General features: G+C 45.7%; 1 protein-coding gene across 1 annotated transcript; it reads right to left on the reverse strand.

Moving 5' to 3' along the window:
* Positions 1-6,105: 6,105 nt before the first annotated feature.
* LOC103721267 (uncharacterized) lies at positions 6,106-9,868 on the reverse strand. Its single transcript, XM_017846216.5, has 2 exons — positions 6,894-9,868; positions 6,106-6,721 (listed from the first exon to the last, which is right to left on the reverse strand). The coding sequence occupies exons 1-2, from the start codon at positions 9,814-9,816 to the stop codon at positions 6,324-6,326; spliced, it is 3,321 nt and encodes a 1,106-aa protein (XP_017701705.4). The 5' UTR covers positions 9,817-9,868; the 3' UTR covers positions 6,106-6,323.
* Between the last annotated feature and the right edge of the window lie 2,443 nt (positions 9,869-12,311).

Below are 12,311 nucleotides of genomic sequence, written 5' to 3' on the forward strand. Positions count from 1 at the left end.
AAGACACTCCTACACAAGCAAATCATGTCATCTTAGGTACCCAAGTTTTCTTGGGTCCTTCATGGTTAGTCAAGTTGGTTCCTTTTGGAACCCATACCCTTTTAATTTTTCTTTTAGTTTTACTTTTCCTAAAATTACATACATTTGCTTTATGGCCTACTGTACCACAACAAAAGCAGGTTATTTTCTTAGTTTTTGTTTTCCCAGTTTTAACAAAGAAGTTACTAAGAAGTTTTTGCTTATTCCTTGGTTTATATCCTAAACCGGCTTTATTAAACACTGCACGTTGACTATTTAGTATCATGTTTAATTTTTCAGAACTATAGGTAAATCTTTCAACTAAGGGTTTGTATTTGTTAAGTTCTTTAGTTAGTGTCTGATTTTCGGCTTTTAGATCATTAAGTTCTTTAGTAAGATCCTTATCTAAGGTTTGTTTATATTTTTTAAGTTCTGAAAATTCCTTAGTTAGTTTTTCATTTTCTTTAGTTAAGGTGTTGGTCTTTTGAGTTAAAAGTTGGTTGCTTGTTTTAAGTTCTATATTTTCTTTGGTGATTAAATCCTTATCCTTAACTAATTTATCGTATTTATGTAGGTATGATTGATTAGTTATTTTCAGTTCTTTATTCTTAAGATTTATAGCCTTATATTCTACCATTAATTCATTAAATGCATCATAAAGTTCATCAAAAGAAAAATCAGGATGCGTGTCGGAAGTTACCTCGTTTTCGTTGGCCATGAAACAGAAATTGGCCTTCTCTTCTTGTTCATCATCTGATGAGGAGGATGATGAGTCGGAGTCCGATAGGGTAGTGACAAGTGCCTTTTTCTTCTTGTACTTACTCCCCTTCTTCAGTAAGGGGCACTCCGCTCTTATGTGACCCGGCTTCTTGCACTCGTAACAACCAATCCCCTCATTTTTCCTTTCCTTACCTTTGTCTTTGCGGTAGGAATTTGAGGGGCCTCTCCTTTGATGATAGGACTTCTTGTGGTTGATGAATTTCTTGAACTTGCGCACAAGAAGAGCCTCACCACCATCTTCCTCATCTTCTTCTTCTTCACAGCTGCTGCTGCAAGACAAGTCCTTGTTAAAAGATGTAGATTTAAGGGCTATTACCTTTTTCTTATGGGAGGACTCTTCCTCGTTGTGTTGTTTCATGGTGAGCTCGTGCGTCATGAGGGATCCAAGAAGCTCCTCAAGTGGTAGCTTGTTCAAGTCCTTGGCTTCTTGGATTGCTGTCACTTTAGCTTCCCACGACCTCGGTAGACACCGAAGGATTTTCCTGACAAGCTCACTGTTAGTATAGTTCTTGCCAAGGCTTTTTAGACCATTGACAATATCAGTAAACCTAGTGAACATGGATGTGATTGTTTCATTTGAATCCATTTTAAATAGTTCATATTTATGAACCAAGATGTTTATTTTGGATTCCTTGACTTGATTCGTGCCCTCATGGGTCACTTCAAGTCTGTCCCAAATTTCTTTTGCTGAATTACAAGTTGAAATCCTATTGAATTCATTACGGTCTAAGGCACAATAGAAGACATTTATTGCTTTAGAGTTTAATTGTGCCTTCCTCATGTCATGTTCATCCCAGTCCATTTCTAGTTTAGGTACCTTAACACCATCTACGTAAATGGATGGGATGTATGGCCTATTTACTACAATGGACCACATCTCATAGTCTTGGGCTTGGATGAATATTCTCATCCTAGCCTTCCAGTATGAGTAGTCAGATCCATTGAAGAAAGGGGGTCTTTGGGTGGACTGACCCTCAATGTGAGAAGATCCAAATGGGGTTGTCATTTTGATCTTTTAACTCTTGAGTGGAAGAGTTTTTGGCTCTGATACCACTTGTTGCCCAGATAGACAACCCAAGAGGGGGGGTGAATTGGGTTTTTAAAATAATTTGGCTAATTAAAACTTTGTGGATGATTAATTAAAAACTATAGCAAGTTATTTAATTAAAGCCTAGTGCTGTGAGTAATGTGCGGGGAAGAAGATGAGAGACAATGCACTACAAACACAAAGTTTTATAGTGGTTCGGAGCTAACCCTTGCTCCTACGTCCACTCCTCAAGTCTCACTTGGGAATTTCACTATAACCCCCTTGGATTACAGCCGGTTGTTTTGCAAGCTCACAACCAAACTTGTTGTTTTACGAGCTCACAACGAACTCGGTCGGTTTTCCCAGGCTCACCGACTAGAACCAACCCCGATTGTTTTCCCGGGCTCACAATCAAACCCTTACACACATTGGTTTTAACTTGGCTCACCAACCAACCTTAAACCCCTTGATTCAATCCCCCGATTGAATCAAGTAAATACAAGAGATAGAAGAAAACAGAAAATAGCTTCTCAAAAAGCAGATTTAAAACAATATAATCGTAAAGGAGTTAGAAGCCCTCAAACGCTTTTAAGCTGGTGAAGAGGTATGGCTTCTGGAACTCCGGTCTCCTCTTGAAAGAGTGGTCGACTTGAATGCAGGAGGAGGAAGCTTTGATTGTTGGGAAGAAGTTGTTGGAGCAGTAAATGCAGATCTTCCCTTTTTCGTTTAAGAGCACTTGGAGAGCTTGAAAACTTGAATGCTTGGAGTGGAATATCTGTTCTCTGCCTTGCTACAGTCCTCTGTGGCTATTTAACCCAACCCCCACGGAAACTAGCCGTTATTCTGCTTTTTCTGGCCGTTCTGCACACTCTGCGCAGCCTGACAATATGACCGTTGGTGGGTTGGAGTCGACTCGCGCGATCAGGAGTCGACTCGGCTGTAGCAGGAGTCGACTCACGCTTTTCCGGAGTCGACTCGGCAACTGTTCCAAATTTGAATTAAAGTTGCCGTCTTGACTGGGAGTCGACTCGTCTTGACCTGGAGTCGACTCGCCAACTTCTGGAGCTGACCTGGCAATTTTGGAGTCGGCTCATCCACTGAAGTCCGTGGATCCAATTTTGAATTTTGTCCACTCGAGTCGACTCGACTGTCCTGGGAGTCGACTCGAATCTCAGAGCTCGAACTCTCGATTCTCTGTCTTTTGGCTCATCCAGTCTTGGAGTCGACTCGAACTTCCTTGGAGTCAACTCGGCTCTCAGTTTCCGAAAGTTGGTCTTCTGCCTTTTGACGTGAAGCTTGTCTCGGAGTCGACTCGAGCTGTCTGTGAGTCGACTCGAATCTCAGAGGCAGTAACATGGTCTTCTGTCTGTTGATGGTCGCTCAGTCTCGGAGTCGACTCGCGTACTGCGGGAGTCGACTCGAATCTCAGAGTCCGAAAATCATTCTCTGACTTTTTCCTTGTGTTCCTCTGAGAGTCGACTCTTACCTTCTTTGGAGTCGACCTGCCAACCATCGGAGTCGACTCGCGTTCCACTGGAGTCGACTCGAATCTCAGACCCGAAAACTGCTCTGACTTTTCTTTGTGTTTCTCTTGGAGTCGACTCTTACTATCCTGGAGTCGACTCGTTGAACATTGGAGTCGACTCGCGCACTTCGGGAGTCGACTCGTTGACAGTTTCTGAGTTGAAGCTTTCTGTCCTTCTGTCTGTTCTCAGTCGGAGTCGACTCGTACTGATCTGGAGTCGACTCGAGCTCGTGCCAGTGAACTTGATACGCTTGGAGTCGACTCGTGATACTCGGGAGTCGACTCGAGTCTCAGACTTTGGTTCAGCAGACTTCTTACCTTATCCAAAATACTATGAACCAAATCTAGAGACACTTGGACAGGATTTTCACTGAAACACTCAATTGAATTCATTAGTAATCACAAGATATACTCAAATGCTTTGAGCTCATCAAAATCAAATGGGGTTTTAATCAATCACTTGACAAATATCATATTATATTATATTTATAGTATAATACAATAATAAAGATATAAAATATTATAATTATTATCATAATATATTAATATTTTATTAATATAATATTTTTAGAAATTAATTTTTGGATTTTTTATTTTCTTTGTTGGGACTCTTGCAAATTTATATAATAGAAAGGGACATTTTCTATAATTATCATATTTTATCATGGGTATTTTGTTTCAAAAAGGAAAAATTTTATAAAACAAAATAGCTTTTCGACGCATGCTAAATGTGCTTTTTAGAAGAAGCTCCATTTTGGAGTTTCTCCCAAGTAGCTGTTTTAACTTTCTAGCAAAGCAAAATTAGATTTTCATTTTGTTTTACCAAATATCTCTATCCATTCAAAAGTATTTTTGGAGGATCAGAAAGTACTTTTTGACCCACCAAAAGCTCTGCTAAATAGGACCTAAAGCAAAGTAAGTGGAAACCAGCATGAAAGAGCACACCTGTTATGCCTCCGCCTGTGCAGGGCACGTGAGGCATCTAGTGCCCATGTGGGGGCCACATATATAAGGGGGAACATGGGGCTCCCCTGCCATATATTGTCTAGTTTTGGGGCCTACACGCGTGCCGCACGCACCGCTCAGACCCCTCTCCGATTTTGTTTTTCACCCAATACGCGTCTGTAGGATTTGGAGACATCCGTCTCATATGTTTAGGCTCTGGAACGAGTCTTTCCGATGTAGAACTTTTGGGCCTCACACCCTTCCCACTATCGGACAAAAGTCGTCCTCGGCTCTGTTACCAAATGTCATGCCCCCGCCTGCACGAGGCACGTGAGGTACCCATGCCCATGTGGGGGCCACATGAGAGGGGAATATAGGGCTCCCCTGTCAGATATTGTCCAGTTCTGGGGACCGTACGCGCGCCGCATGCACCGCTCAGACCCCTTCCTAGCTTTGTTTTTCACCCAAAATACGTCTGCAGGATTTGAAGACACCAGCCTCATATGCCCAGGCTCTGGAATGAGTCTTTCCAATGTGAAAATATTGAGCCTCACGACACCAACCATGCCTCACTCTGCACCGGACTAGTCAAGATGTCAATCTATTGCTTTGCACCGACGTCGTGGAAATTTTCTAGAAGAATCTTTTCCAACCCATCTCTGCTGCTAGCTTAAATTTTACGATTAGGAAAACAACATGATATGGTCGATTATTTTATAGATTTTAGTACTTTGATTCGAGGCTACATGTGACAGCTCTGCAAAATGTAACCAAATTTCCTCGGAAGTTATATTTTCTTAAGATCTTAAATTATGCCTCTTTATTTCTAGTTTTTCAGGCAAATTGGATGCCTTCTTTTTACGTTATGCCCCATCTTGCTTGCGTGCGCAGGCAAATGATAGACGCCCATATATCCTACAGGATTTAGCCCATATAATATGCAAGACTTGCCTGAGATATTATATTTTTCAGATGAATACTGCATAACATCAGGCAGTGGTAAAACTAAAACACTCAGAAAATTTTAAATATTAGAACTTTCGTAGGCAAAACAAATCCAATAGCTATTATCTTCAAATTTGATCATATGTCAATGCATAACATTTTTTTTCAAAACAGAAAAATTCCTAGGTTCTAACTCTTCTGCTCTTAGTCCTATAATCCCGTCCATGCTATTCTTCCATATCTGGAAAGAACAATAAAATATGGTGAGCTAATAACCTAGTAAGTACATATATGTTTCTAATGGGATCAAGCTTATAGCATGCAATATAATGTAAATATAGACATCATTTCCAAAGAAATAAATGCAATTATTGCCGCCCAAAATCTAATTTGATGGAGTTCGTGGTGCTGGTGTTGGTGATTGGCCGGTTCAGGTAAGGTTAGTCTACACAGATTAGGATCTGACCAATGAACAGAAAGACAATTATGGTTTGCCTAAACTCATCCAGCCAGGACCCTCCAATTCCTAAGTTTGGTAGAGCTTTAGTGGAATAGAATTTTGAGGAAGAAAGGAGAGTTAAAGATTACGAGCTATAAGCTATGAGCAAGGTGAAAGATCTTTTTGTTAGGGTTCTCTAGTCTGGTTTATATAGAAAGGAGAACGAGAGTCTACAGGAATCTAGCCACGAGATCCTCCAATGAGTGATTAATTATTCTCTTCCTTATTTGATGCTCTGAAATCGCATCAGTCCGGGCCATTTACTTAGAGGTCCACTCGGATGTTTACATAGGTTACAAAAGTGGAGGGGGAACCGTGTTATTAGAAATGATTTTTCGTGTAAAATGCCTATTTTTTAAGCCATGGTTGAAAGAAGAAACGGAAGGACATATATGCTCATTATTATATATTTAGATACAAGCTAATCTCAACGTCTCCATCTGTCACTCAATGAAATAATTAGTGCAGCAAGGAGCCAGTACATTATTCAAGAACCAAGACGCCCTGACATCCTTAGATATGTAAAAGAAGGTTGCAACAAAGTTGCACCAATATGCTTCGTTTGGCCAAAGCCTTTATTGGCTTCAATCACCAGATAAATTTGACGAGTACTCCTTCTTGATCTTCCTTAATCTAACAACAACGTCTTCCATCAATACTCTCTCTTTGGGCAATTCTTTGGAGCATAGTAAACCCAACTCCAGAACAGATGAAAGACATGCATGCTTTCTGCTCAAGCCTTCCATTAGCCTTTCATTGGAAAAGGTATGGCCAGCGCTACAACCTGCGGCATCTCTCAAAAGGTTGTCATCCACAACATTCAACACTGCGGAAGGAAATGCTTGATTCACCCATTGTCTTAAGCTCAACTCCCCAGCAAACATGGGATCAGTGGGCTTCTTTCTTGTAAAGGTTTCTAGCAATAGTATCCCATAGCTATAAACGTCGCTCCTTCTTGACACTTTTCCATTTAATCCATACTCTGTCAAACAATACACGCATCCAAAAATGAATGTTAGTCATAAGGTCTTTTTTTGGTCCCAAGCTGGTCGATGAAGCAACTATAGCTGAAAGGTGTTTTTGTTATGGCTTAGGAACGTTTTATTGTTGGAAGGCCGGTACATTGCTAGAATTGTGGTTAGAAATTTGTGTACCTGGAGCCATATAGCCAATTGTCCCAGGTGCAGTCGCAGATGCTATGGACCTGCTAATGCCATGAAGCAGCTTGGCGATGCCAAAGTCAGAAACATGAGCCACCATGTCTTCATCCAGCAATACATTGCTTGGCTTCAGATCGCAGTGTAGCACGACCTCCATGTGGTGGTGGTGGAGGTACTCCAGTGCCATCGCCACATCTAGCACAATATTTATTCTCTGAATAAGGCTCAAGAAATAATTGTAGGAGTACAGCCATCTCTCGAGGCTGCCATTGGGCATGTACTGGAGAACCAAAGCCTTGAAGTCCAAGTTAGAAGTGGCGTTGAGTATCTTGACAAGGTTCCGGTGCCGAGCCATGCGCAATGCTCGGCATTCTGCGTGAAAACTTTCAGAGGCTCCTTCAGTTTGCAAGTTTAGAACTTTTATAGCTACAAGTGACCCATCTTCTAGTTGTCCCTTGAACACTGACCCGAAGCTCCCGGATCCCAGAAGGTTGGCCTCACTGAAATTGTTGGTAGCACGGCTGAGTTCATGGTAGGAAATCAACCTATTGTCAGGCACTTGTACCCCGTCAGCTGGAACTGCGGTTTTCTTCCTTCTTCTCTTGAGCTTAGTTATCAGTAAGTAGACGCAGGCAACCACCAGCATCATAGATGCAATAATAGGAAGGGCATATATCAGTATCCGCCTTGTCAATCTCGAATGAGAGACACCACCATCATTATGGGAGCAAGCTGACATTCCTAGTAGTGTTGCCCCGCATAACGCAGCGTTTCCCATCAAAGATTGGATTGTGAGATTGGAGAAGACACCACCTTCTGGAACCTGACCTTCTAGCCTATTAAATGAGAGGTTCAAGTTGTGAAGCAATGTGAGGTTGGCCAAGGATTTGGGAATGGCACCGGAGAAAGAATTGGATGACAGATTCAATGACTGTATACTGATCAACTGACCAAGGGATTGTGGAATTGGACCCTGGAATGAGTTGTGTGATAGATCCAGATAAGCTAGTGTCATGAGACCACCCAAAGTTTCCGGGAGCTTACCATACATTCGGTTAGCAGAGAGGTCCAATTTAGCGATAGCATGTAGGCTTCCCACATCTATTGGTAGGAAGCCTTCCAAAGAATTATAGGAAAAATTAAGTTCCAAAATATCACTTAGGTGCCAAATGCTTGAAGGTATGGCTGATGACAGCAAATTGATGGAGAGTGTCAAGGATCGCAGCCGAGTCATGTTTCCAATACAGTCAGGTATCGAGCCCGAAAATATGTTCTCATCGAGATGAAGCATGAATAAACTCCTTAATCCATCAAGCTGTTGCGGGATGGAGCCTCCGATCCTATTATAGGAAAGATCCAGCATCTGTAGTTTCTCCATGTTCATGATTGATGGGGGAATGGCTCCCGTCATCCGGTTATCAGACAGGTCCAAAGAGATGAGGCTGCTTAAATTGCTCAACCCAGAAGGTATCCTTCCCTTGATCTGGTTGGTGTAAGCTACAAATTCTAGAAGATGTGTCGAGAGGTTCCCTATGGATTCAGGAAGATTTCCATCAAACCCATTTTTGGAAATAACCAGATTCTCTAGGCTCCTGCAGTTGGACAAAGAAGAAAGGAAGTCGAGCCCTCCGCCCAACCCGTTCCTCTCTAAGTTGAAAAACTGTAGGGCCGCTAAGTTCCCAACCGTAGCGGGAACCATCCCAATCAGGGCATTATATGACAGGTCTACCGCAGTGAGCATGGAGGCGTTGCCCAAAGAATCAGGGATTGCACCACTCAGGCGATTCCCCGACAAACTCAGGAGATGGAGCTCGGAAAATTGGCCAATGTCCACTGGAATTTCCCCGTGCAGGCTGTTGTTGACCAGGTCAAGTTCACTCAGCTTTGTGAGGTTGCTCAGGGCACCCGGGAACGTTCCCGTGAGGTAATTGCTACCCAAATATAAATACTCGAGCTCTGACAAGGTTGCCAGTTCCGCCGGAACCGGTCCGGTCAATTGATTGGCCGACAGTGACAGCATGTTAAGATGTGTGCATGTGGCGAAACTGGACGGAATGGGCCCGGTGAGCTGATTAATTGAGAGGGAGGTTCCGCGAAGCTGAGGTAGCCTGAAGCTCTGATTTCCGACTCCAGCAATGGGCCCTGATAGGCTGTTCTGCTCAAGGAAAAGGGCCTGCAGGAGAGACATATTGAGGATGCTCGGGGGTATGGGACCGGATAGCTGGTTATTCTCAAGGACGAGGGTCTGAAGTTGGGGCAGGTAGCCGACGCCCTCAGGAATGGGGCCTGAGAGGTCGTTATTGCCTAGGAGAAGGACGTTGAGCATGGACGCGTTGTTGGCCAGGGAGTGTGGGATCGGGCCGCTCAGGCTGTTGTTTTCAAGAACCAGCTGCTGTAGAGCAGTCAGCCGGGCAAAGTTTGGAGGAATTCCTCCGGTGAGGTTGTTTAGTGAAAGATCAAGATAGTCGAGTTTCGTGAGGTTGCTCAAGCTGACGGGGATCCCTCCTGTAAGATGATTCCCGTCTAGGGCAAGAAATCGGAGGCGGTGCAGTCGTCCAAGAGCATCCGGGATGGGGCCGACGAGACTGGTGTTTTTGAGGATGAGACGCGAGATGAATGAGAGGTTAGCAAGATGGGGAGCGATGGTACCTTGGAGAGGGAAGTCACTGAGCACCAGGGCGGTCACTCTCTGGCGACGGCGGCTACAGGAGACTCCAGTCCAGCTGCAGAAGGAGGTCGTAGTGTTCCAGCTTCTAGCCAAGATGCCGTAAGGATCAGACGCATGGTCCTTGAAGGCAAGGAGAGCATACAAGTCGGTGATGCTGCTATGCGCAGAGGACTCCACTGGTTGGGGGTGCCATGGCGTTGAAATCAATACTAAAATTGCCAATGACGAGAGAAGAGCAGGAACCTCCATGAATGGAGAGAATTCTCCTTTTTAAGATATGTGAGAGAAGGGTGGGGAGTCCGGAGAACTGAGAGTGGGGTGCCTATATATAGGACCCAAGTTTTTTTTTTTTTTTTCCTTTTAATGGCATCTAGTAGAGAAAAGACATTAAGGTTCCCGGAAGTCCATGCATGAATAGTACCCCGAAGTCTTGAAAATTTTAAATTATTTATATTAAAAGATTTAAATTTTTTTAAAAAATATTTCTGTTGCTGGAAATTGGACCCGGGGGCGATCTTGGGTCGGAGAGAGGGGGCAGCAGGTCCTCCCGGCGGGCCGGTGATCCGTTGGCGGGTGCGTCCTCCGTCTGGGTGCCTGCAGACAAACCGGTGGCCGGGTTTTCCGGCGCCGGCCCTCCGACGCTCAAGTCAGAAAGGAGGGCAAACAGTGTGGACAGAAGAAGAGAAACAGTGTTTTGTGGAGTGCGTAACTTTTTCCTCCAACCAGCCACCTGAGAAGCCAAGGCTCCCTTTTATAAGCGGGGGTCGGTTTACCTGTGATGTAACGGGGCGAGGCCATAGTACGGCTCGGCATGTGGTTCAGGTCGGCGCACGAGCAGGCGAATCATTGCGCTGATGTCGGCGATAAGGGCGTCGTACGACCCGAACTAGCACGCTACCAGGCGAATTATTGCATTGGTGTCGGAGGTAAGGCCGAGATCAGAGACTTATCATAGTCGATTATCATAGTCGATTGGACTTTACTGGGCTAGCTTGCCGTGGAGAGCTGAGAGCCCGTAGATGACAGGAGCCATGCGCATTAATTGTGGAGTAAGCCGGAAATCCCCATTAATTGTGGAGTAAGCCGGAGATCCGCATTAATTGTGGAGTAAGCCGGAGATCCGCATTAATTGTGGAGTAAGCCGGAGATCCGCATTAATTGTTGAGTGAACTGGAGGTTTACAGTGGCCATGCGCAATAAATGCCGGGGGAGCGGCAGAGTATGGTCCTCGGCCGGACCTCAGAGGGGTATGGCCGTAGTAGGTGGCTGACAAGGGTAGACCTTGAGCATCAGGGTTTTCCTAGGTCGGAGGTTCCGAGGTCGGATGTCTTGAGGTCGGGCGCTCCGAGGTCGGACGCCGACTTCGGCCGTCCAGGGTCGGCGATTGTACGACTTCTTAGGGGCATTTGTGTCACTGGGGGAAAAATCTTATTCCCCCAACACTACCCCCCGACTTCCGAGTTCGAGCGGTCTGCAGGCTCGGACGTGGGAAGTAAAAACTATCGTTAAAGTTGGGGGGGAATCTCGTCCGCGCCCTTGCGCTTCTCGGCGCCTTTATGACGGGACCCGCGCCCTTGGGCGCTTCGAGGTTGCTTTATTCAGCGAACTAATGATGGGGCTTGTATCCTTACGTTTTCCGAAGCAGCTGTAGCGGGGGTGGCGCCTCTCGGATCTCCGTGATCACTTCGTGCAGCGGACCCATGATGAGGGTCCTCGAGCTCAACGAGGCGGCGCCTCGATCTGGTGGTCGAGGCTCCCCGCTCATCAATGAGCATGCCGTTTCGCGCTTCAAAACGGACACGCGGCATGACCTGAGGTCGGGCGTTTCCGGTCTCGTGTTAGTGGATCATAGATCTAGTGAGGTGGAGGCTATATCGGGGCTCCACGTGTCCCAGAGCCTTATTAAATGAGGGGAGCGAGGGTGATGTCCGCTCGTTCTCCGAGGCGATTTGATCATGCGGACCCATGATGAGGCCCCGAGATCCGATGGGACGGCGTTTCGATTTCGTACCCGATTTATTGATTCGGAGTGAATGCGGTGCCTCGGCCTCCGAGGTCGACACGTGGCGCAATCCAGTCGGGGGATGGGAACCGACCCTATCGATCGGGGCCGTCAGGGGGGTCTATATAAACCCCACGAGTCTGCCCTAAGAGTTCCATTTGGTTGCTTTGCATTTTCCATTTTCGCCGTCTCCCACCTTGCTCTACCCCCTGACCAAATCTTGCCGTCGGTGCCCGGAGCGATTTCCGGCGATGTCCCGTAGGTTCCTACCCTGTAACTGCTAGGGTTCCTCTTCCTTTTCCCTCCTCAGTTTTCAATCTAGTTTCATTCTTCTGTAAAATGGGTCTCGGTCCTGAGGAGGTGGGATCAAGTCTGTCGGGGGAGGAGTTGGAGTTAATCCGCTCCCGATTTTTCTTCTAGCCCGGGTTTCGCCTCGAAACTGCGGGGCCGGAAGATAAGGTGACGCGGCCGCCCCCAGGTCGGATCGCGGTTCACCGCGAGACCCTCTGGGCTGGCCTTCGGTTCCCTGTTCACGAGTTCGTGAACAACTTGCTGGCCGAGTACCAACTCGTCCCAGCACAGCTTGCTCCGAACTCGTGGAGAACTATCGTCGGGTTCCTCTCCCTGTGTCTCGGGCATGGGATCCCGATCACCGTGAGCGTCTTCCGTCGGTGTTTCTTATTAAAGAAGAACCCGGCGGACGCAGAGTGGCTATACTTCGCCTTTCGGGGCGGTATGTCAC

This window comes from Phoenix dactylifera, chromosome 4 (assembly GCF_051530095.1).
Source record: "Phoenix dactylifera cultivar Ajwa chromosome 4, Ajwa_hap1_PhDact_Kaust_v1.1, whole genome shotgun sequence".
NCBI classification, from domain to species: Eukaryota; Viridiplantae; Streptophyta; class Magnoliopsida; order Arecales; family Arecaceae; genus Phoenix; species Phoenix dactylifera.